Below are 23,706 nucleotides of genomic sequence, written 5' to 3' on the forward strand. Positions count from 1 at the left end.
ACATCCCCGTCTTTGCTGATTCCTTTTAGAATCGAACACATTCAGTAGTTCCCCTATCCGTCCGATGACCCAAACGTCACCCCACAATCTAAATTTATGTCACTTGTGACGTCATGAAAAGTCGCTAAGCACCCCTGCTACATTGTACCACTCATCCTTGTACGAACTTCAATTGTTCCTTTTGCAACAAAACGTTCCAACCAGTTTGCATGGACAATGGGGTTTGCCATCAGAAAGACGAAGACCTGACAGTACTCATCGTTTTAAATGAGTGTAGCTCTCTACCAGACTAACTGAGCTGGCTATATATATATATATATATATATATAGGAGAATATTTACCAGGGGAGTTTGGCCGCCTTGTAGGTTTGACTGGCCGGACTCCCTTAGCCAATTTTACTCTCTTTTTTTGCCGAATTCTACGATCCGTATTCCCGTAGAATTCGAAAAGGCCTGGTGGAGGCTAAGTCGTATGGGCGTTGCTTTTTGCGTATAGTTCAAAGGAAGGCAGCCCTTGAATAAGTACACGATCTTCCTGTTCACCAGTGAGCTGCCTATCCTTTGATCCGGTACTTAAGGTCCGGTATGCATGGGGGATAGGGGTGTTTTGAATATTGTTGACGAGTGGTTTAGTACCAGTTCCAGTGGGTCACAATGCAGGCGATACATAAGGAGTAAACTGGCACCATGGATGGCGTGAACTCGTGTTGACGCTAGCTACCTTCGTATCGTATCTCTGTGCATTACGAGCTCACGCCCGTCGGACAAAAGCTGACCTTGACGAAGCTCATTTGTTTTCACTAAAACATTCAGTGTCTGTCCATTTGGAAATGTTTGAATTTGTTGCATTTCAAGCGCAATCATTGTGCATGTCACGATATAGTCACAACTGTGAACACACGGGATATAAAAAAACTTTCTGTGTTTACGTACACAGGTCTTCAAAGATGCCAACACCGTGGTTGGTCCGTTTGTGGTGTCCGCCTTAAATGCCAGCAATGTGTATGATCGGACAGTGTCCCAAAGTTTGGAACTGAGGTAGTCATGAGAAAAGGCGGACGTTACCACAGCTGTGATGACGATGTCCTATCTGGTGATGATCTCTCAACATGATTATATAAGATGACAGGCACTGGTCACTGATACATGTATCATCGATCTCAAAAATATTCATAAACATGGTAAGCCGGAGGTCTAAACACGTGCATGATTCCCGATAAAAGATCATTTAAAAAACTGTCCGTCCAAACTACTCTCTCCAACACATTAGGACCGTTTGCTATACTAACACCGCAGTCTTCCCTATGGTCAATACTAGACGAACGGTGCACAAGAAAACAGATAATACTCAAGCAACTGGGTAGATGTTGATATCTAGCCATTTGATTGAGTCTATGGAGTTGCTTGAGTATCTGTTTTTTGTGTGTGTATCTCTAACCTTTAGCGACGTAGGTCAACAGTAAATTGACGTCAAACTAAAAGGCTTACGGGCATACATAACGTCATAACTTTTTGCAATTTCACACATTATGTCGTTGATCATCAATAGAAAACGGATGGTGGTTGCAGTAATACAAATCTCACTCCACAAATCTACAACGAAGTAAAATAATCTAGCCTACGCGTAACTCACGTATAGCCGTGTGTAACCACTCTTAACAACATAAACATCTACATTTCCGATCCTGTTCTGTGCTGATAAGAACGCTCGGAAGGCGCCCGTTAATTTAAAATAACAGGCAGGTTTGCGGTCTTGCCCTCTTCACCCCCATCTTATACCTGCTAGTGTTCCACAATGGACATTTACTGATCGAACACGTCGAACCCCCTGTTCTATTTCGAACACCTCGGTCAAAATCAGCGCGGGAAATCTAAGAGCAGCAAAATGAGTTGATGTCTACTTGATAAATACTCCTTGTTTTGTTAGTGTTCTACAATTGTAGGCGGTTATTGAGTTAACGCTGTTTCTTGAAAAACCTGTTCCATACTGTCTTCTTTCACTTCATCGTTTTGATTAATGACAACTTGGAAAGCTGCCAAGCGTCCTTTAGAATATAGTTTAGCCAGTGGACCCTGCGGCAGTATTATGGTAAGACAGTGTGTGATCATATGTGAACACACATACAATGGAGACACTGGGTGTAAACAATAAGGTGGTCACAGTTCTCACCGCATTCAAATTGAACTCAGGTTACCTACAGAAATATATGTATATAAATGAAGACACACCATACTAGGTACATGAACTTCTCAATCATTGCCAATAAATACAAATACAAACCATTGTTTTAAAATACATGCAACGTTAACTGCATCAGTTCAATACTGTCATTCCGTATCTCTGTGCATAGTTAGTATATGTCTTCCCACGATCTTTTGAGTGTTCTGGCAAAAGTTTGGCCAACAATGGGCCATGTTTGTAAAAAAAATGTGCGATTTACTGTCCAGTAGCAAAGATCCATGGATATCCTACACGAAATTCAATTTTAAGACCATACAAATTAAAGATTACAAAAGTCAATAGTAAATACAATATCAAAAGCAAGGATATTGGAGCCATATTTTGCAGCATTCACAATCCTGTTTATATACTTGTAATGTTGTGGTCATGTGGTGGAAGGGGTTTGTCTGCATGATGCAACTAGTGTGTGTAATACATATAATCTATACATTGCACAAATGATAAGGTGACTGTTTCTCTAAAAACATATCTGTCACTAATACACACATTCTGATAAAAAGTCAAGTGCCAGCCAGACATATCATCAGAGATGTGTCAAAAAGTCCATATATCATATTGATGGATGATCTGAGTAAGCCGTGTCAAATGTCAGTATCAACATAACGTTCTGTGTAAACAGGATCTTTGCACACTGCACACTACCCTGAACTGCACTTCCTCTTCCTGGTATACATGTAGTAAGTAGTTCAGCAGAGATGGTGCTACTTAGGTCTCACTACAGTCCTCTGTCAAAATGTTGTAACAAGTATAAGTCAACTATTAAACTTCTGCAACAGCTGATACCACCCAGATGAACAGACACAGGCCATATTCGTTTTGTTATGCACTGTATGTGTTTTTGTAATACCATGTATGTGTAAGGATATACAATGTATGTCTATGGGTTTATTATGACTCAATATATGTTGATGAATTTGTTAGGACTTCAGTCATGTAAATTGTATCCTGTTATATTTTATTTAACCCTGAGCTCCTCTTTCAAGACCTCAATGAAAAGCGGCCAACAGAACAATCTGAGTATTTCGTGAAAAAACAAAGCCTCAAACAAACAAATTGTTGGTACATGTACATCATTACTTAACCCTTTGTTGGTTGAGGATAAAACATTGATACAGGATTTCATGTGGAGACAGAAATAATTAGCCTTTCCCCTTCAGTAATTGTGCTGTAAGGTACGTACCATAATGTGATAACTTAGCAAGTATTAATTATGTCTAAATATAGCAAACAGGGCACCTGGAAACTATCATACACAGAAAGGTCCTGCATTGACATTTAACTCATACAACAGAATTTTGAAAGGCTTGCTCCATCCCCCTCCATGAGAGCAATGCTAATACGTGTGTAACAGGACGAAGAAGGACGCGCGTCTGAACTCGTCAATGGCTTGATCTCAACTCCTTTATTCCATCTGTACCGGCCGGTTCTAGAGCCCCTTCCCTCGAACGGTACCGGTATAGATCACCTGTTCGAACACGACGTTGGCACGTGCGCTGGCACGTGTTCGAACAGGCGACCGCGGCACCGCCCAAGGGAGGGGATAGAACCGGCGATAATACAAATGCTTTAATACTAACAATACATATTGTTACATTCCTCCCCCCTTACTTAAGCAGGTGCCCTCACCTGCAAGCTACTCATGCTAAATACGTTACATAATCTAATCTGATTACAAATCCATTGTTCTATTTCGCAATATATAGATTCTGAAGAAATATGTTGGCTCATCAATTCTCATAGACACATTTACAACTATTGTTAACATATGTATCCCATGTTAGAGAGTTCTGTAGGGAGTACTTTCGGATGTCCCACTGTAGTTGTTCGGCAAAGTTCGCATTTCCTCGCGTAATCCCTAGCGTGGGGCAGTGCGGGGACTTCCGGACCGTCACACAGCTATGTACAGTGTGATCCGGGAATGCAAAAATGATCTTCCTTGCAGTGTCGTCCCGTAGACTTTTTACTAGGCAAGCATCATATTTCGCAAGTAACACAAAAATACACAGGCTCAATGCGGCTTGGTCGCTTCCCGTAGGCGTGCGAGCAAGGGCAAACATAGAAAACATCACATATTGTGCAACAGCAAGTCAACACCACAAGAGTTCATAGGTCTTAGAAAGTTCTGTGGGTAGAGAGTTCGCAGCAAAGATCTAGCAGGTCACGTCATGTTAGAAAGTCAGTTCCTACTCATGATGGGGTCGGTCGTCTGTGACACGAGGGCTCCCTGGAGTCATCGGGCTGGGTTCCGCAGGCGGTCGGCGGTCGGGACGCGGCGACGTGGCACGGTCCGCTCGGGCCGGAAGGTGACGGCATGGCACGATCTTGACGGTCTTGGGCAGGGTTGCATGTCTGAGACAAATGGCAAATTCATAGCAGGCCTGGTTCACAGGAGCACGGCTGGGTACAAAAGAGGTCGTGGCACGTAGCGGTAGCGTCGACGGGTTCTTCGTCAGTGTGGCCGGATACGGAGCGGCGGCCTGGTGTGTCGGGCGGCATGGCGGCTGTCAGCGGTCGAGTCGGTTTGGCCGGGTAGCGGGCTGGCGGGTCGGGCGGCATGGTAGCGATGGCGGCGGTCAAGTTCTGCTCAGCCGGGGCTGTTGGCTAGTCGGGCGGCATCGTCGTGATGGCGCTGCGGTGGGTGCGGCCGCTCGCAAGCGGCAACGCACCGCTGCCACCAGATGTAACAGGACGAAGAAGGACGCGCGTCTGAACTCGTCAATGGCTTGATCTCAACTCGTTTATTCAATCTGTAACCGGCCGGTTCTAGAGCCCCTTCCCTCGAACGGTACCGGTATAGATCACCTGTTCGAACACGGCGCTGGCACGTGCGCTGGCACGTGTTCGAACAGGCGACCGCGGCACCGCCCAAGGGAGGGGATAGAACCGGCGATAATACAAATGCTTTAATACTAACAATACATATTGTTACACGTGTATTCACATGTACATTTGTCAGTTTTGCATGGTCATGCACAGGAAACTGGGGCAAACATCAAATGTTACTGTAACTAAGTACCTACCTTAGCCTGAGGCTTAAAAATACTGATAACTACAGTAATCATAATCATTATTCTTGCAGGACCTTTGCACGTTGGGTGACACAGGACATGAGATACCATGGATCAATGTGTAGCCTTGCAAATCCAACCGTTTCACACATGAACAAAAAAAAACTTGTATTGAAAAATTAAGACATCTGTGTGTACGAATTAAGCTTGGATGGTTTTTTTTAAACCGAATATAACGTCATTTTTCCCCAAACGGGGGTTAGACGTGCTTGCAACAAGTACAAGTCTATTTTGGGTTGTCTTTGGAAATTGATCAAAAGTTGAAAAACATTACCAGACTACCTGGCTGTAATCCAGGTTTGTGTCTGCAGTTGTAAACCTTTTGACACGGCATCGCGCGGGCACATTGTACTGGTTTACCAGGCTTGAGTTAAACACCCGTGGCTTTAGTCAATCACCTGTGGCATCATGTGTGTGGCAGCTTTCTGTGTTATTTACAATCCTAATAATGACACATAAAGATCGCTTACTGTGTGTCTGTTCTGAAAACTCTTTACTGAAGTCAGAACCACCAGCACTTCTAGCAGTATAGCTGAGAAATCCACACTGCTAATACTAAAGCCCAGTGCAGAGCCACTAAAGCTGGTGCCTAAGTCATGGAGCATTTGCTAGGATCATTGCACTAATAACCCTTAGTCTGCTAAGGGAACTGTTTGTTACACTCTGGATCTATGGCTGTGGGCAGTGTATTGTGAGTGGTTTATCAGTCCTGTCCTAGCATGGCAGTCCTGGCCACAGTTGGACAGAGTATAAAAGTGGAGACCTTTGGGGGTTGTTGTTAGTTAGCCTGGACTACAGGCAGGTTGCTGTTGCTCAGTTATACCATTGTATTTATTATTGCCCATTTGATATACCAGGTTACAGATATTCATATCTGGAGCCACACACACAAATTTCTTTAATTATTCCATCATCGTTACTTACTTCTTTTCTCTGACGCCTTGAGCCTGGAGGATGGCATTATTGGTACATTCATATTCCCATTGTATTTGGCTATCAAAACCTGTGTTACAGAGATATTCACCACTCTGGAGCCACACACAACAAACTTTTCTTTAATCATTCCGTCATCATTGTTACTTACTTCTTTTCTCCGACACAGCCTGCAGGATGGCGGTCAGGATGTCGCAGTTCTTCTGCAGCTTGCTCTTCCGGCGGTCGCGTCTCTTCAGCTGACGGACCAGCTTCTGGGAGATCATGTTCGTCCTCCTCCGCAGCTCCTCTACCATCTGACGCAGCTCCTTCACATCTGCACCAGGACAGGGAGGATAGTTTTAGAGTTTATTATAATGCTAAGGCTTGGGTCACGTTTCCAAATCGGGGCCTGGCCAGGCTGTTTGTATGAACGAAAATTTATCAATTTATATCAAGAATTTACAGAAATATTGCCCATGATTATCATTAAAAACTTTTCTGTGTTTTGTTGTCTTTTAAACTGTATTTTTTTGTTCCCAAAAGCTGCCTGGTCGGGCCCCGTGTGGGAATCTATTGTGACCTCAGCATAAGAATCTAAGATAGCTGGGGTAGTGAAAGATTGTTTAGTAGGTAGGATTCAGGTGATTTCAAGGTAAGTATGTTTGGATGTTTGGGAAAAATATCTAGTTGGTGTCTTTTTTTTCACTATTAAACCTTTCAAAATTTGTAATTAATATTATATTGTTCTTATAAGAAAGACCCCATATTATATATAAATGCCAGTATGTTTATTACACGGAAAACAGCAATTAACTTATGGTATACAGTGTATACAGTTCAGATAGAAAATGAATAGTGTTTTAAGCCAACTGTCCATGAGGAAATCTACAGGATGTTTATCTAGCAGGTAAGCCTGTTGAAAGCACTATGAAACTTCTCACCCCAAGCGGTGGTTAAAGCCATCCAGTGCAGTTTTCAGGGCTTGGAAACCCGACTTTTCAAAGTCAACATTCTAGTCATTTATCCACATACTAAGTTGAAACCACACTATCCCCATGCATGTTGACCCTCATGGAGAAAAAATGCCGAAAATTCTGACGAAAAATGGTTACTGAAAGGGCCCTTGGCTGGTTTTTAGGGTACCACCTAGAAAATAAAGGACATCTTGGGACTTGTTTCTGCAGGTTTAAAAGCCCAAAGTATGATGTGCTAATGTGAAGCAGTATGTGTCAATGTCACAAAGATTGCCTTATTCAGAATATTTCCAGTTTTGCTGCCAAGAAATCGCATTGGATGCCTTTAAAAGTCCCAGCCTACCATTGACTTTTACATGGTTACCCCCAAGTGTAATAAAACCTACATGCCTAAATAGCCCACAGTCATAAAACATGTACATGGCTGGTGCAATTAAGGAGTCTGTATTTGTCACTGGTAAACTTGGACTGCAGACGCAGCAGTTTGCTTTGTATGAATAATAAAATACTTCAGGCAATTAGCATTATTTTCCTATGATGGTTGTGCCATTTGGCCTGAAATACTCTCATTTTTTTCAGCCAAACACTATTTTTGCCCTGATTTCATTTCTAAAAATCATTCTTGCTTGATGATCTTCCAGAACTTTTTCACAGTGAATTTCAATCATTACATACGCTGTGCACGCAAATATCTAAAAAAAAAATATCTGTAACAAAGTTGAGTTCTGTTGGAATTTTGTTCCTAGTGCCAAAGGCAGTCATCCCTTAGATGAACAGGATATTATACTTTATCTGATGTTACATGACCTTTTCCTTACCACTACTCAAGTCAGAATAAATATTTACTTATCCCAAACACTGGTATCACGTTTATATTTGACTCACTGGCATTAAGGGAGTGTCCGTCCAATGTCACATAGCATGATTTTACTAACGTTTACCTCCATACACAGAATAACATCTAAAGTTACATCTATAGTGGCATAGCTGGTGGCTGAAGTCATGTATATGTGATGCAGGTTATTCAACCTTTACAAGTGTACTTTATTAGTGTACCAGTCTAGAGTTAGGGCCATATGGCACTTAAGGGTGCTGAGGGGCATACAACATGATATCTTAGCTCATAGGTTATTAATGTTGGGTTTCAGTTAAAATCCTGACATGTATATAGAAAAAAGAGGATATTAGTAATATTACAATCAAAGAGAGCTTATTCATTTGTGTCATTCTGGTACACTGGATTTCTTAATAGTTTTAAAAGAGTATTTCTCAGGGGGGTTAATACCTAGTATTGTTACTTTAAAAAATGTGAATAATATTTGCCATGATTTTAAAAGTTAATGTTTCTTTATTCAGTGCGCCCTGACAGACAGACAACTAAGAGAAACGTTTATAAAATAGATCAAATAGATCATATCTTGCGACAAGGCGACCCGGATAGGTATTAATCACAAGCAATTAAATTGTGCAGCCAAGCATAAAACTGTGATTTTAACAGATCTTGGCGCTCCTTTCATGTTATCGGAGTTTAAAACATGAAACTTGTGTGGGTAACCTTCCTCCACGACAACAGCTGATATATGAATATATTTCTTAAGCGTGGTTGTTACAATTTTGTGGTTGATTGACAAGTTTTGAAATGATCGAAAGGACAAACATAGCGTCCTGGGACATGTTTAACTTTCTCTCTAGAATACAGCCTACAGGTGTCTGAGTGTTAAGTTACAGGTAAACACAGACGCCCAGGTCTGTCTGCTTGTATCTAGAACATTTCAAAAGCGTTTGGACCTAGTTTAATAGGATTTGGAAATGTGAAATAAGGTTCAGTTCAGGTTGTGTACGTTTAAGATTGGCAGATGCCAAATGTGACAAACTACGTATCGGAATTTTGTGGCCCAATTTACTGAGAGAAGTTTTGTAAGTTGTCAACCCATTTAACAGAACACATCGCAACACAGAGCGGTTGTTATAGAACCAAGATGACCTAACCCGTTGTATTTTACTGTGTAAGAAGAAGTGCATAGTGTAGAAGCAAGTTTGTAGCCCATATTTTACTAACCCTTTTCTCGTAGACAGGCGCTCTGTACCCGTGACGTGTACGTAAGATGGGAGGGCTCTAGCTCCTGTTCAGAGCGCGTCCCGGCACAGTGCACCTCTGAAGTGGAGGAATACTCCGTGTAGGTGTCGCTGTCGAGGCTGTCCCGCCCCAAACCGTACGGGACCCGGTCGTACAGCTCGCAGAGAAGCCCGTCGATGAGCGACCGCCGATCCTGCTGGTCTACTAGTAACCCCAGCCCTCCCCCTCTTTCGTCACCCTCCTCTCGCAGGAGCCATTCCCCGAAGTTGCTCCGGACCGTGCTCAGGCTCCAGTCGGACCCCGAGCTGTTGTAGGACCGAGAGCTCTCCCTCCTGCGTAGCGGCAACTCCTGCAAGGCTTCCTCCAAGTCGCTGTCGTCGTCCTCTTCCATGTCTGTTGTGGCGAACTCGGAGTTTGGAGGGTCCGCCGCCATCTTGCCATGCTGGCCACCTGTTTACCTCATCAACATAATTTATGCACACTTGTTCCGGCACAGCTGGGGGCACGGCTATTGTGACGACACAAAAGGACTCAATGACAATCGATTTTTTAAGGGCTTCTTGAATACGCACTTGTTGAGTCATGTTGCCATAGACAGACATATGACGTTCAGACGAACCTTGTCTGAAAAACAAGGTGTCTAAATCTCTCTAATCGCGCATCTGTTTACTTATCAAGAGTGTGGTACCAACTCAGGTAACAAGTTCATGTTCATGATTTAAGCATACTCAAGCTATCAAGACTGTTTTCATTGCTGATTGAAGAAACAATACAAAGACAATTAAGGACAAAGTGGAGCTGCACTCAAGTTATACACTTATCTTAACAGCCCACTTAATTCTTAACTTAAACTGGAAACAGATACATGTGAAGAAAAACTCCCTCCCCATACATATTTTCCCCATACATAGTTTTCATTGCTTGAGCATGAAATATGAAATCAAAACCGAAGGAATCTTCAGTAATAATTTTATTTTGTACTGTCTGATAGGCCATGCATGACGATCTCTTCACACTACACCATCAATACCTTTTCTGCTCATTGTCAACTTTTGCATCTTAACAACTTTTATCATGTAGATTCTTTAAAATAACTAAAGCATCCATGTAATAAAAGATGAGCCAGACAACACTATACCTTTGGGTCTACTTTATTGAACAGACATCACATTTAATTTAATTTAGAACGTAATAATGTTACAGCTGTCAATAGCCGCAAAGAAACCTGAGCGCTCACATACTGATTTTGTCATACATGTATAGTCCAAGCAGCAAAAAAATTGTCATATTCAGACCTTGCAGTGTACATATAATGTATATGTACTCAACACAGGCATAGAAACAAATAGTATGATTGACTTGTCAGCAGTACTTCCATAGCAACTATTAAGTTGGAATTTTCATTTCCATTCAGTGGAAGACATAAACTTGGAAACAAACATTGTGATAGTTACACTTTTTTTAAAGATGTTACTTAAATCTGTATACATTAAAAGGAATAAGTTTGCATGATATATGATCATTGACACTCAAACAGCATTGTACTGCCATGTGCCAATAGCAGGACTGTAAAGCACCAACTTCTGTCATTCCGAAATATCTTTTTACACAGCTGAGCACCTAGCAACTTAATAATGAACTGCAGCTGGACTGGACGTCTTTTTTTGCACTCATTCTGTGCAACTCATGACAGTAGACTTAAATGGCTTCGGGACTTTTTGTACACAAGCATGCACATGCAGATTCTTATGCTAACTTAACAAAAATGTTACTACTTTTCTTCATTTCTGGTTACCATATAATATTGTGTCATAAAAAGCTTTGGCTTTCCACTCTTTGAGATGGTACAGGTGAAAGGCTCTTGATGTTTCAGCTACGATGATGCCTTGAGTTGTAGCATACTCTGTAGAGATGTAGGGAGAGAAAGAATCTGGTCAGAAATCTGATGTATGTCTTGAAATTAAAATATTTACTGTAAGGTCAATGTAGGCAATGGTAAATTTTTGAATACGAAAAAGTGGCTAAAATTGTGTACTTTGCACGGCTTATATATCTGAATACAAAACTTGTTTAACTTTTAAAGTACAAATGTATATGAACATCTAAAGTACTTATGGCATAAGTACATACAATACAAAAGAGTCATGATGTTGTCATCAGAAGCAAACAGAGACAATTGCTTTAAAAAACACTCGAAGCACTTAAACCCATCTCTGCTATTGTGTGATCACAGATCCACTGTGAACTGTTAAGTGTACTAACAGTTTAAACAGTCAGACAACAGGTATAACATTGTAACCAGTCACATATGAGCCCACATGGGCATGAACAACATCCAACAATAACCTCTGTGACAGGTGGTGAACAGGTATCTCCAACACTGATGTACCTTATGCCTGTTGACCCAAACCAGTCCTCAGGGAATGCTTGCATTGCAAATAAAGAGTCACAATCATGAAAAAATCCTTCACATCAAAGCAGACACAAAGGACACAAAGAGTCCTTCACATGAAGAACGATCATTAAACATCAGCTTCACAGATGCCATTTGGAAGTCCCTCTTGAGGAAAAGGTAGTGAACATGTGCAATACAAGATGAGGTAGGTGAGTTTCATTCATATATGCCAGAATTTTATCTCAAATGGGAATGCATGGGAGGATTACACTTTAAAAGTACTACTATGGCTTTTTGAAGCCCTAAATACCTTTCATGTTCATTCTAGCAACAGCATAAAGTAAAATACATTGAAGCTGGTTACAGTTTCTCAGAAGCTTGTAAACCTACCAATCTTGCATTTTCCACACAGCTGGTGAAAGCTTTGGTCTGCTGTGCACAGTTGAGGGTCTGTTTGGGGTTTTCGATGTAACAGGTCATGACTGCCTCCTGTAGATCCTGGCAGACTGGTTTGTAGTGCTGCTTACTGTGGGATAAATGGTACAACACAGAAAAACAACAATCATGTGGGCTGGCTTTTTAAAATAATTAAAAATACAATCTATAATGTTCTCTGTAGCAGCTTCTGTAGGAGAAAAAAAAAGCATAGTACTATGGCAATGAGCAAAACTAAATCTTGACATTAGCTCCCATTTTTGACTGTGGGATGCAATATTATTCATATGGTAAGTGATCCTATCAGACCCAAATAAAACAAAAAATATGCCACCAAATCTCACACCACCTCAATCTTTATTCGTAAACAAGTTTTATCTTCAATTTCCATCTGCCACTATTTACTGTAGTTGTATTCATAATAGATGTAAAACATTTGTGAACTTACATGAACTTGGCCTCGACCTCCTCAGCTGCCTTGTGGAACTGTTCGACTGTCAGCTGGTTCAACTGTGCATTCTGGAGGGAACAATCATTATAACTTACAAAACATATACAAACAATAAGTGTCAGTCTACAACTGTAGCTTTAAACAGATTGGCTTCATCTTTCATACTTTTGACTAAATCTGATAGCATAATGCATTTAATGGCTGGGTAAGTATGTAAATATGCCAAGAAACAGTCATTGGTTTGATCTCACACTTCTTAGTCACTATGTGTATATGGAGGTAGTGTTTAAAAAAAAGCGATTTCTGATATGTGAGAGCATTTATAGCTCAATGTAGCAGTATGATAGTTTTACCTTTTCCTCCACTGACTGAAGCTTGTCTTGCCAGTATCTGTCCCTTTCCTGTATGGCTTCGTGTAAAACTGCTTTCTGCAATGCATAAAATGAAAAGTTTGTTTGTTGGAGTCTGTTTATTCATGAAATGCTCAAATCATTCTGCTGGCTGCTTTTCATTGAGGTCTTGATGAATGAATTCAGAGTCAGACAAAATATAACAAAATACAGGTTACGTCATGATTGAAAAAAAAGAAGGGAATCTGTTCATAACAATCAGCCAACATGATTTTATTTTAAGAAATGCAAAAAAGTGAATCTATGAAAGATGAGCTACATTTTCTATGCATCTGATTGCATTCAGCTGCTTGTCGTCTCATGTATGTTGTACTCTATTAGCAACATGACACTATAACAAACCTGCTCATGTGGAAGTAGTGTTTCTCTTGGTATGCCGTCCCTGGATCTTCCAGCCTCTGGCTCTAATGGTGGAGCACCTGTTAAGAAAAACTTGGTCTGTTATAGCATGTACATTTTATGTACAAAAATTGTACATGTATATATTAAAAAAGCATATTACCTACCCTGTGATGTCCCTGTTCTTACTTTCTTACTTACATTTTTTGTTTGATTCTGTCAGTAACTCACCCATTTACTTGTTTACGTATCTGCTCATTCCTCTACTAATGCAATCATTTTCTTATTTATTTATTTATTTATTCCCTCATTCCCTCCTTCCCTCACTCACCAGTAGATGATGGTTCATCCTCAGGTTCTCCCCTCATCCTCTTCACTACTGATGCTGACACCTGGACATTCAAAATCATACAATGAAAAAACATCAACATTGCAGATTTTCAACAGACTGGACCTGTAAACCTTGATACATGTACTTTTCAATAGTTCATTGCTTTTATAACATAAAATCAACACATTTTTTCATGTCAATTTTGGGGGACCTATAAAATATGCATTATATGAAAGATATTGAAAATCTTGCCTGTACACCTTTACATTTATGGTAACCTCAATTTTACATTGAACTACGGATGATGATGAGGTCAATCTTTCATTTTTTTTTCTCGTTTTTATTATGTAAAATTAAAAGCATTATTATGTTTTTAATATTATTACAATAATCTACAGAACATAAATATTACACGGAAGACAATATAAATTTTGGAGCAAAAACCAACTCCTAACGTCTCCTACATCTGTAGCTAGTTCTAGAGATTCTATGGAATCATATATCATATAATTACATATGGAAGCAAATTTATTGCCAAGCAAAAAGGAAGAAAGTAGAGTGGCTACCTTACTAGTAGTAGTACTATTACTACTAACCCAAGCGTGTGTATAACAATTACCTTAAGAAACGTAGATGGGTTATACAAACTACATATTACGCTGTTGAAAGAATACGCTACAGATTATGGTAATGAAAGAACAATAACATGGCACGGAAAAAAAATTATTGCCCCCCTCCCACCCAAATTCGTCCGGTACCATGCTTAGAGGACACAGAGCACAGACGAGACAGCTGCAGACATATACGCACCTTCACCACTCCCTCCATGTCTCCTTGCTCTAACGTTACCTTTCTCGTACTCTGGGATCCTCCCATGGCGAGCTGAAGACCCGATATTCGGCGTTTTTGCCTAAAAATATCCCCTTTTCCACCGTGACACCTGGGAGCGATGGAGGGCGGGGGTGAAAGGTGAACTTTATTTCCCGTCAGGCAGTGGGGGGTAAAAACGCGGGAGAAATATCGTGTTCAAATACGTCAGCCAGACCGACTCAACTTCCTTGTCTGTATAACAATGACAACTTGGGAAAGATTTACGATGATATCCACCTTACCCCAAAACAAAACAGCTTCTTCATAATTCATGTATGTTGACAAAAAAGACCCGATATTCTGTGGTTATATTGTATCAGGTAAAAGCTGTCGAGTGAGTTTCCCGTAAGTGTGTCAAAGGTCGTGCATCCTTTTTCCCGAACCGGGAGGTCGCACTTCCTGGTAAATCTCGAGGTCTCTACATAACAGAAGTAAAACTGTCATTGGCAGGCTTATAGTCAAGAACTTGATCACGATGATGTCCATACAATACAAACTCTCGCATCGGCCGGTACGAAGGTAATGTTTTATGTAGTCTTATGTGTGGAGTTAACTTGCTGCGGCCTTAGTTAACGTATACTCGTACATTGTATTTTGCTCTTTCACAGAAATGCTACTTCTTGGTATAGCTACGGTACGAAACGTTAGTTCTGCATCATGTGTGTCTAGAGTGTCACTATAATATACCTCTGCCAGTAGAAGATTTCTTGTTGGGACTAGGAAAATAGCTCTCATTGTGGGGGAAGGGGGCGTGAGGTTCAATTCACATCCTTTACAATCAACACTAGTGTTCAACGTTTATATAGATGGTTCCTGTTGGTCTGTGCCATGACGATTATCTATGGAACAGCCGCCAGGAAAGAGGAAACTGTGCAAGACCAAAGCCAGAACAATATTGATGTATACGCCAAGGACTTCTCTACTTCACCTGTAAGTATTTATCTGACTGCAACCCTTTTTGAAAAGACGGATTTGATTAAGATGCTTGACGATTTTATTGACATATATGTATGGTTTAATTTCATTGAAGTTCTGAATGCTTTGGAAACATTTAACCATCACAGTTTATATATAAATCAAAGGAACTATTAGAAACAGTGTTAACTTTACAGTTGGCCCATAGTGGCCTCTGTTTTGTCTTTTTTTCTCAATTTCTATAACGCATAGAGGTTCCTTATTATTGTTTTAGTGGATGGTGAACCAAGTGCCGTATGTTATATATCGCCTGGCTGTTGCCGCCATCTCCTTGTCTTACCTCCTGTTTGATCTATGGAGCAAGTGTACAAACCGCCAGGCCGTGTACTGGACCACTCGCTACACGCACTGGGGCTGCACTCTTCTTGTTCTACATTTCTGGTAAGTCGATAGTCTTGTGTTGGTGTTGTTCATCTAAAGTATGCTCACTAAAGATGCTAAAAGATGATAGGAATCCAACACGAAAAATGTGACTGGATTACGTAATTAATTCACAGAATATGATCCATTTGTGACCTAGTACCTGGCTACGTGCTCTTGCCACAGGTTCACAACGTACAGCAAAATTAGGATATTCTCAGGACAGTACTAGTTGTAGATGTTTCATACAAATGATATACAGTCGTTGATGTTAATTTCATACAATAACATAACCTCACACCTGTCAAATAGAGTTAAGGGTTTAGGTTATTTCTAGATTAGTAGAAGAAGTACATTTTATTTCAATGAAATGTTAGTAAATGATTTTAGAACTGTCTTTGAAACTTATCTTGAAAGTTCATCTGTGTTGGTAGAAGTCATTATGAAGTAAGTTTAAACTGTAATTTCCAACACAACAAAAATTGGACTCACCCAAATTTTCGACTGTACAACTCCAGTCTTTTTCAAGGAATGAGCAATCTTGTTTAAAATCATAATAAAATGGCGCATATGACTGCAACGTACGCTATTCTTTTTTTTACCACAGCTGGAGCGCCGTTCTCGCTTACAACTACCACGTCAGCCCGCCATCCTACCGGCATGCACCGCTGCAGTGGTACCACCACGTCTCCAGGGCGCTCTTCAGCGCCTCTCTCGCTCCCAGCCTCGCCATCGCAATCCTCTACTGGTTCGTCATCACCCGAACAGGGCCGGGAACCGTCATCAAACACGGGTGTAACACCCTTCTAGCAATACTAGACGTGTTCATCAGTGGGTACCCGTTACACATCAGCGATGTTGTGTACTCGATGTACTTGATAGCGGCGTACAATGTTTTCATTGCATGGTTGTGGAAGATGGGCTACCATGCAGGGGGTTACTATCCACCCGTGATTGACTTCAGTAGAAGTGTAAGAAAGACCGTTTCTTTCATGGCGCAAGTCGCTCTGATCGTGCAACCGGCGTTTCATCTAGTGTTCTATGCGTTATACTGTATGAGGGAGTGGATGGTACATGTGTGATTGGCGCTATGAAGGGCCGGTCACATATGTCGCGCTACCGTCGTACGATCACATATTGGGGGGATTCGTGGGACAGTCTTGGACATGTCGTGCAAAATTCAGCTTGTCTTGTTAGTAATACGGAAAAGGCTGCCTTAGATCTCTGTCGGCGGTTGTACGACCTACAACGAATGTGACCGTGCCGTTACCCCAAATTTATCTATTAGTAATACTAGTAGTAGTATTTTAGTATATACTAGTATGTACCGGTTGCAGGGTGTCATTATTTGCATATACATGTATCGTACACGATCTGTATCTGTATCTGTAGAGCCGGTATATATATAACCGCCCTTCGGCGTAACACACCAGCTTGGACGATAGAAAGGTACCAAAGTATAAGAACCTATCGAAGTACCAGTGATGATAATCAGAGTATTTGCCGTGGACCAAACCGGCGACTGAAGGTGTAGAACATTAGTACAAAGCTCCACAGGAACGCAACCGGCGTCGCAGTGGCACGGCACTGTATGGAACACAAGGAATGCGTGTAAGTCTTAGGGAAGCAAGTTTTGACAACTACACGCTTCTCTCTGTCACTAGTAGTGCAACCGATACTTTTGGTCACTAGTGGTTCTCGCTTGATGTTCAGGCTTCAAATACATAGGGTAGGGAGGAGACACAGACATGCCCCCCCCCCGAATTGTGTATGATTGTAAAAATATCCAAGGACTATAGATTGCAATATCTAAAAACTATATCGTAATAGACAATGGTGTACAATTGTGTATAACACAGTGTCAGTGACTGAAATCAGAAACACAATCCTTCCTTCCTAGACCTCAATGGATTGTAAATATACTCACCGCCGTCGAAGTTTGACCGCTGTCTACCACTTCGTACACGGAAACAGTTCCGCTGACCGTCCCGCCAACCAGCAGCAGCGGTCTGTCGTTAGGGCTGCGGTCTGAAGGGACAAATCTAACAGGGAAGAAAGAAACAAACTTTAGTTACGTGACTAATAGAAATTTATTGACTTGCTAATGCAGGCTAGTCTGGGTTATTATAACTTCGAGTGCGAGTATGGGAGCCCCGGAATACAAATAGGACGGCACCCAGGCTAAATGACGGCGACTTGCGTCAAAGAACTAACGTTAATGTTTGAATTTTTCATAGAAACGGTTTTTCCAGGCAAAAGGGGCACGTGCATTACGTCAGTGTATGCCCTACCACCCCTATGTACATGCCATACTCAAATGAGTGCCCGTAGTCCCGTTTGTAGCCGTCCTTGGTGCTGAACGCCATCCAATGGTGTGGATCATGCTTAGCGATTGTTGCAATGGTTTCTCCATGAAAACCTTTGTAATCTGAAGACATCAAATTCATATGCAACGAACGACACTAGAAAGAACGCCTTTGTAAGAGAGTAGGGGTGAACCGGTGTGCTTGGGGGTGGGGGGTGGCAGCAAATCTGTATCATCACAATTGAACACATTGGTATGATGATTTTACTAACATGAGATCTTCTGGGGTGATGTCTCCCACTTCCCTGAGCCGGTACGCCTCCGCCCAGACCAGGTCCGTTCTACCCCCGCGGTAGACGCTCTCAAACCTCGGCACAACCGCCTCCGCGTCCCGTAAGCTGTACAGAAAGATGTCCGACGTTTTCTCGTTCCCAACGAAGATCACCGTCTGGTCTCCCATACGGCCAACTGTTAAGGCCTGTGGCTCGGGTCCCTTAAAATGAGAACCAAAAGAAAAGGAAATTTAAAAAATTTAAACGATCCATTGTTTTCATGCAGACTTTGATAAGCATTGTAGCGCACAAAAAATTTGTAAATTTGTTCATGCTTGTTTCAGAAAGAGAGAGGGGATCTTGTAGATATAGACGTAGCACAGTAATGCAGCACTTGTTCCTCCTACCCTTATACCTCAGTTATCTAACGTACTGCATCTGGCCCATATGTAGGGCGTGAATATGCGATAAAGTTCAGTCATTGTCATTTTTTTCTAAATTAATTGAAGATCACAACACCAACCTTAGAACACGACGCGTCATCGAAACTGTCCTCCGGTGTTTCGTCTATCATGCTTTCGCTCTTGAACAGTGAGTTGAAGACATCAGGGTGGACCCGGGCTCCGATCCTCTCGAAATCGTCTCCGCTGTCCCACACAAGTCTCAGGTCTTCCGCGTCGAAAACGGACACGCCCCGCCCGCCGAACGCGTGAAGCTCCCGGACCTTACGAGGGTCCCCCGGATCCAGGCCGTCCGTGATGCTGAAGGTTACACAGCCTGGGACGGAATGCAAAATATTTTTCATTATCTCATATCTTCATATTACCTCCGTTTCTAAACAAACAAGGTCAATGACCTGGACTAGACGACTGTCACCATGGTAACTGGTGTTGTAGCAGACACCCTGTCGTGTTGGATTACATACTATAGCAAGTGGCAGGATAAAGTTGGAGGGACTGGTTACGTGTTTTCCACTGCTGACTGTATCAGAATATTTTTGAGGAAAGAACGAATAAATTATTTGTAAAGTAGAGAATATATACGAAATGCACCCTCGAGATAGAATGAAAAGTTCAGAGAAGAAGAAAAAAAGTCGCCAAAACTACGTCACCAAGTTGAGCCGGGTCCATAAGCGCGTCTCTCAGACTAGAGCTGACGTCATCTGACAGTAAGCCGTCTGAAATGAAGGAAAACAAGAGTCTTAGGTTTCACTTTAGTATGATATACTATCTGTAAATTATCACGATTCCACGAAAATAAAATGTGCAGCCTTTTAAGATTTACATCCAACCACGTAATTTGTGTATTTTGTGTAATCTCCAGGCAGAACTTTTGTTAGGGGTAAGACAGTATCAAATTGACCAGTCTGTATCCATTTCCCCACCGAAATGGATGCAGGCTGGCCAATTTAATACAGTCTTACCCCCACCAAAAGATCTGCTTGGAGATTATATTTTGTGATCATGAACCAATTTCACTGACAAATTGATTACTCCTGAAGGTTTCACTCAGGATTTCAAGAGTCTCGAAAAAACTGCCCAACGTAGCGTCGATACCGAACAACAAATGCGTTACTTACTTACTTAAATGAGTATTGTATTGTCCCATGTGTTGGTGGCGGCATTAATATAAGTTGAAAAAAACTTGAGTGTGCCGTCACCACGTCTTGTGATTAGATGTTGGAATATTTTTAAAAATGCGTTACTTGCAATGTCCTGTCCCCGCAAGGTGTCGCTGTACACCGTGCCGTTGACCGTGATGCTCGTGGTGACGCCCTCGTTCGCTGTAGCGATGTAACCGCGCCCGTTGTGCGTGAAATGTTTGATGGCGTCCGGCATGCGTAGTCCGTAGATTGGCCAGTTTCTTAGATTTATCCCTTAAATTGAATTAAAGCGGAGTTACGCACATAACTGCACATTCTGGATGTAATATATGCCGCACTTAATCCTATAGTCTATGTGAAGACATTCTTGACTGTTTTAGAATGACATTTTAGAAAATGGCTCTTGTTTCATATATCATTATATTCATTATTAGAAGGAAGGGTGCCGTGTAGGAGCCTAAAATGAAAGGTTAATACCAGCATGCAGGCGTTACAAAAACGCTAACAAAAGTATGAGAGACTCTGTATAGTACAAGTGACGTCACCTCCATCCTGGTCGCTTGTGTCTATACTAGAGAGATTCCAGTCTTTGCTGCCCAGGGGGTAGAGGTCCTCAATCGTCGCTGTGCGCATGTCCAAGACTGCTATGGCGTTGTTGTCCTAAAAGTGAGGATGAGGTCGAATACGATTAGTTTCAACACACGTTTAAAACAAGCCGCTAGGGGGTCCAAAATCTAATCATTTCTAGGTCTCATCAAGACCTACCCACCTACCAAGTATCAAGACAATCCACCAAAGCCTTCTCAAGTTATCGTGTTTACAGACGGACGGACGGACACACACACACATACACGAACGCCTCTGAAAACATAACCGTCTTGGCGAAGGTAAAAAGAGTAGGAGCATGCTCCGGTGTGCGATGGTCCAAATCGTATCTGATTATTCACCATGGACTCCAGGAAGAGTAGTGTGAAAGTTACACTAATGGAGATCCTAAACTAAACTAAACAAACAAACAAACAAACAAACAAACAAACAAACAAACAAACAAACAAAAACGTCTTACAAAGGAAATACATGTCTAAAAATCAATGTACGTTATCATTAGGGACACCTTAGACAACTGGACATATATATTTATATATATACATTCCCCACCTGTAGAGAGATGTAGGCTTTGGAGTCGTCCTGGTTGAAAGTGACGTACTCCGGCTCCAGGGTCTGGGAGAAGTTGAAGGTTGTGACGTGGTGGTCGTCAGGGGCAACGGTAGCTGTGGACCCGCCTAGCAACCAGCGTACACCCCGGGACTGGTACAGGGACGCCCTACATGTATATAATATATATATATATATACGTAATATATAATATATGTAGATATACGTTTTTGGTCTGAAAATAGGTTAAGGGCTTCAATTATATGACTTTTTTTTTATCTATGTCAGCTCTCACTCAGCATTAGCAGCCGGACTGCCTAGACAGAGCGCTGTCAGAGGTGTGCGCTGAGGAAAGAATTAACTTCGCGTTTGAATTTTTGTCTGTCCCTGATCTTAGCGATCTCCCTCGGAAGACTGTTCCAAAGTTTAAAGCTATGCATGTCATTCACAGGTGTGAATGAAGTTCTGTGACATACATCCAAGATCCAATGCTAAATGTCAGCTTATTTGGGTTTAATACCAGGTCTCAGGAGCCCAAAATATGCACCCTTCGTCTGAAAATGGCCATAAATCCTTAAATGAAGTTGAAGTATGAAGTTATATTAAACAAAGGGGGGGGGTTGCAGTATTTTTTTTGCAGAAAAAACTTTTAAGACAAATAAAAAAATCCAGCAATCACATTTCATCAAACCGTCGAAAGTCTGCCCTCCGAAGAACAATATGTACGCTGCCCAGGTTTGTATAATTGAATTCTAGGATGATGGCAGCTCCTCTGGGGTCCTGGAAAACCCCTGTGTGGTCCTCGCCAGGCCAGCCCTCGTCCAAAACTACCAGTGTGCGACAATCGTGGGTAAACTTCAATGAGTCCGGCCTGGTACTACCAACTGGAGAAACGGGAAAGAATAAGTCAAACCTATACATTAGAGTACCTTTAGATAGAACCTAGTATGTTATAGATAAGAATTACTGTCAACGTATGCCTCTTGTTTAATACCATATGATCTACTACTTTTATACCCTGTAACATGTTTCATTTTTATTAATTAACATCTTTCAACGAGATAATGTAATTCATTCCTGACCATACCATATTATTATCAATAGAGTTAGATTGGTTTATTACTAGTCTTTATTGTTGAAAGTAGATCCGCGGCTTCTTAGAAGAATTAGAACTGTCACCTCTTAGAACTGCGAGATATTGTTAGCATCACCAACTATGTAAACTTTGCCATACTGTAACAGTGGGGGGGGGGGTCATAGGCGCTACCAACTGATCCGGTGGGTCTAGACCTTCCAGCTGATTCAGTAGGAGCGTCGGATTGTAACCTGGCGCCCGGGGGCCGTGGGTTCGAACCCCGGCCCGGGACCATGCAGCAGGGTTTTTATCTGTTTCTACTGCTCCTCCTCTTTCTTACAATACGTTGTATTCGTTGCAATCAAGTTCTTCTTCTTCACCTTTAAAGCCATGCAGAGGCACCATGGTTTCGCCGTTGCCCTGGTATACCGGATAGACGTCCGTTCTGCCGGGTGGAAGAGGCGTTCCTTCCAGCGCAATCGCGACGTAATCACCACAGACGTCTACATCCAGGACGCCCCCTGGCAGCTGCTGCTGGTGTAACACCTTCGGCTCGGAGGGAACCGAGATGTCAACAACGTTCAAGATACCAGCGCCTCCTGAAATAAAGCAGACGCCGCCTTGATAACTTTAAGTAGATATCGCTTATCAAAAAGTCCCCAGTGTTATTGGATTCACAGACATGTATGTTGGTCGGACAGGCATGCGGCGTTGTAGAACGTTTACGAGGTCAAGGTTAGGGAGGTTCAATCTAGCCTCTACCTAGCCTCCAGAGCATGCCAAAAACTGGGGTTTGGAGGGGTCTTTGGGAGCTTTTATGTGCTATTTTCTGATTGCATATAGACAACACAGCCGGCCTGGTTGAATTACCCCCATTTTTTTAACTGGGCTAATCACCACCTAACCCCCAGCTTCTATAAACCTGCTACGGAGGCTACCTCTACCGTACCAGGCTCCGCAGATTGAAGAAAAAGTATACTACAAATTAGCTAAATAGACTGAATAGTATGCCAGAAGAGTTAGGCGACATGGGTACAATTTGCAGCCTACAGAAATTGTACTCTATAGAGGGCTAACACCTCTGGCATGGTGTTCTGGCCAATTAAGACCATGAGGAGCCTGATAGAAACTATTAAAGAGTTCGTACCGGCCGCGTAAACTACTCGACGTTCCTCGTCGTAGCCCAGCTTCTCCACGGCGCCGGTGTCCAGACCGTACCGCGGGCCTTCGCCGCCCTCCCCGCCCAGGCTGTAGGGGAGGTAGACCGAGGAGAGAGGCCGGAGCGTGAGCGATGCCGAGCTCAGAGTGAAGAAACACACCAAGGACACGGCGTGCAACTGGAGGTCACAGTTTGCGGCCATGTTGCTGACGTCACTTGGCTCACAACTTTTTATCAGTAGTTGACCCTTTGGGGCTTAGGTTGACTCTTCTGCCAGCTAAAAACAATAAATAAA

At 42.1% G+C, this 23,706-nt stretch overlaps 4 protein-coding genes across 6 annotated transcripts in view; 1 reads left to right on the forward strand and 3 right to left on the reverse strand.

Moving 5' to 3' along the window:
* Window positions 1-9,989, reverse strand: part of LOC109472549 (TBC1 domain family member 30-like) — a 39,680-nt gene extending 29,691 nt beyond the window's left edge. For both annotated transcript variants that reach the window (XM_019772343.1, XM_019772335.1), the window contains exons 1-2: window positions 9,259-9,989; window positions 6,395-6,559 (exon numbers count right to left, since the gene is read on the reverse strand). In XM_019772343.1, coding sequence (XP_019627902.1) covers window positions 6,395-6,559; window positions 9,259-9,709 — 616 coding nt within the window. In that variant the 5' untranslated portion in view covers window positions 9,710-9,989. The remainder of the gene's footprint in view (window positions 1-6,394; window positions 6,560-9,258) is intronic.
* Window positions 9,990-10,962: 973 nt separating this feature from the next.
* Window positions 10,963-14,622, reverse strand: LOC109472999 (MICOS complex subunit Mic19-like). Of its 2 annotated transcripts, XM_019772871.1 has the most exons (8): window positions 14,448-14,622; window positions 13,638-13,698; window positions 13,310-13,386; window positions 12,911-12,985; window positions 12,555-12,625; window positions 12,062-12,197; window positions 11,666-11,702; window positions 10,963-11,179 (listed from the first exon to the last, which is right to left on the reverse strand). In XM_019772871.1, exons 1-7 carry the CDS (start codon window positions 14,511-14,513, stop codon window positions 11,667-11,669), a joined length of 522 nt encoding a protein of 173 aa, XP_019628430.1. In that variant the 5' UTR covers window positions 14,514-14,622; the 3' UTR covers window positions 10,963-11,179; window position 11,666. The 2 variants fall into 2 exon arrangements, with proteins under 2 accessions (XP_019628430.1, XP_019628441.1); XM_019772882.1 differs by lacking the exon at window positions 11,666-11,702 and having other exon boundaries at window positions 11,136-11,179; window positions 14,448-14,621.
* Window positions 14,623-14,727: 105 nt separating this feature from the next.
* On the forward strand, window positions 14,728-16,999 carry LOC109472994. Its single transcript, XM_019772859.1, has 4 exons — window positions 14,728-15,026; window positions 15,314-15,437; window positions 15,697-15,863; window positions 16,450-16,999. Exons 1-4 carry the CDS (start codon window positions 14,983-14,985, stop codon window positions 16,922-16,924), a joined length of 810 nt encoding a protein of 269 aa, XP_019628418.1. The 5' UTR covers window positions 14,728-14,982; the 3' UTR covers window positions 16,925-16,999.
* A 334-nt stretch (window positions 17,000-17,333) lies between these two features.
* On the reverse strand, window positions 17,334-23,613 carry LOC109468849 (mesenchyme-specific cell surface glycoprotein-like). The gene is made up of 12 exons (XM_019767209.1): window positions 23,400-23,613; window positions 22,633-22,851; window positions 21,857-22,061; window positions 21,181-21,346; window positions 20,568-20,682; window positions 20,125-20,295; window positions 19,902-19,914; window positions 19,531-19,619; window positions 18,943-19,196; window positions 18,420-18,640; window positions 17,770-17,884; window positions 17,334-17,429 (listed from the first exon to the last, which is right to left on the reverse strand). Exons 1-12 carry the CDS (start codon window positions 23,611-23,613, stop codon window positions 17,334-17,336), a joined length of 1,878 nt encoding a protein of 625 aa, XP_019622768.1.
* Between the last annotated feature and the right edge of the window lie 93 nt (window positions 23,614-23,706).

Source organism: Branchiostoma belcheri, unplaced genomic scaffold (assembly GCF_001625305.1).
Source record: "Branchiostoma belcheri isolate BF01 breed outbred unplaced genomic scaffold, Haploidv18h27 scaffold10, whole genome shotgun sequence".
Taxonomy (NCBI): domain Eukaryota; kingdom Metazoa; phylum Chordata; class Leptocardii; order Amphioxiformes; family Branchiostomatidae; genus Branchiostoma; species Branchiostoma belcheri.

Bases quoted from the DNA above. Each gene is read 5' to 3' on its own strand.
- LOC109468849 (XM_019767209.1), bottom strand. From the start codon at position 23,613: ATGGCCGCAAACTGTGACCTCCAGTTGCACGCCGTGTCCTTGGTGTGT. The intron at 22,062-22,632 runs GTGAAGAAGAAG...CCGTTTCTCCAG, and splicing joins GCCTCTGCATGGCTTTAAAG to TTGGTAGTACCAGGCCGGAC. The intron at 17,430-17,769 runs GTGAGTATATTT...TGTTCCATACAG, and splicing joins GCGGTCAAACTTCGACGGCG to TGCCGTGCCACTGCGACGCC.
- LOC109472994 (XM_019772859.1), top strand. From the start codon at position 14,983: ATGATGTCCATACAATACAAACTCTCGCATCGGCCGGTACGAAG. The intron at 15,027-15,313 runs GTAATGTTTTAT...ACGTTTATATAG, and splicing joins TCGCATCGGCCGGTACGAAG to ATGGTTCCTGTTGGTCTGTG. The intron at 15,864-16,449 runs GTAAGTCGATAG...TTTTTACCACAG, and splicing joins CTTCTTGTTCTACATTTCTG to CTGGAGCGCCGTTCTCGCTT.
- LOC109472999 (XM_019772871.1), bottom strand. From the start codon at position 14,513: ATGGGAGGATCCCAGAGTACGAGAAAGGTAACGTTAGAGCAAGGAGAC. The intron at 12,986-13,309 runs GTTTGTTATAGT...TATGCATTGCAG, and splicing joins CACTACTTCCACATGAGCAG to AAAGCAGTTTTACACGAAGC. The intron at 12,626-12,910 runs GTAAAACTATCA...TGTTCCCTCCAG, and splicing joins TTCAGTCAGTGGAGGAAAAG to AATGCACAGTTGAACCAGCT.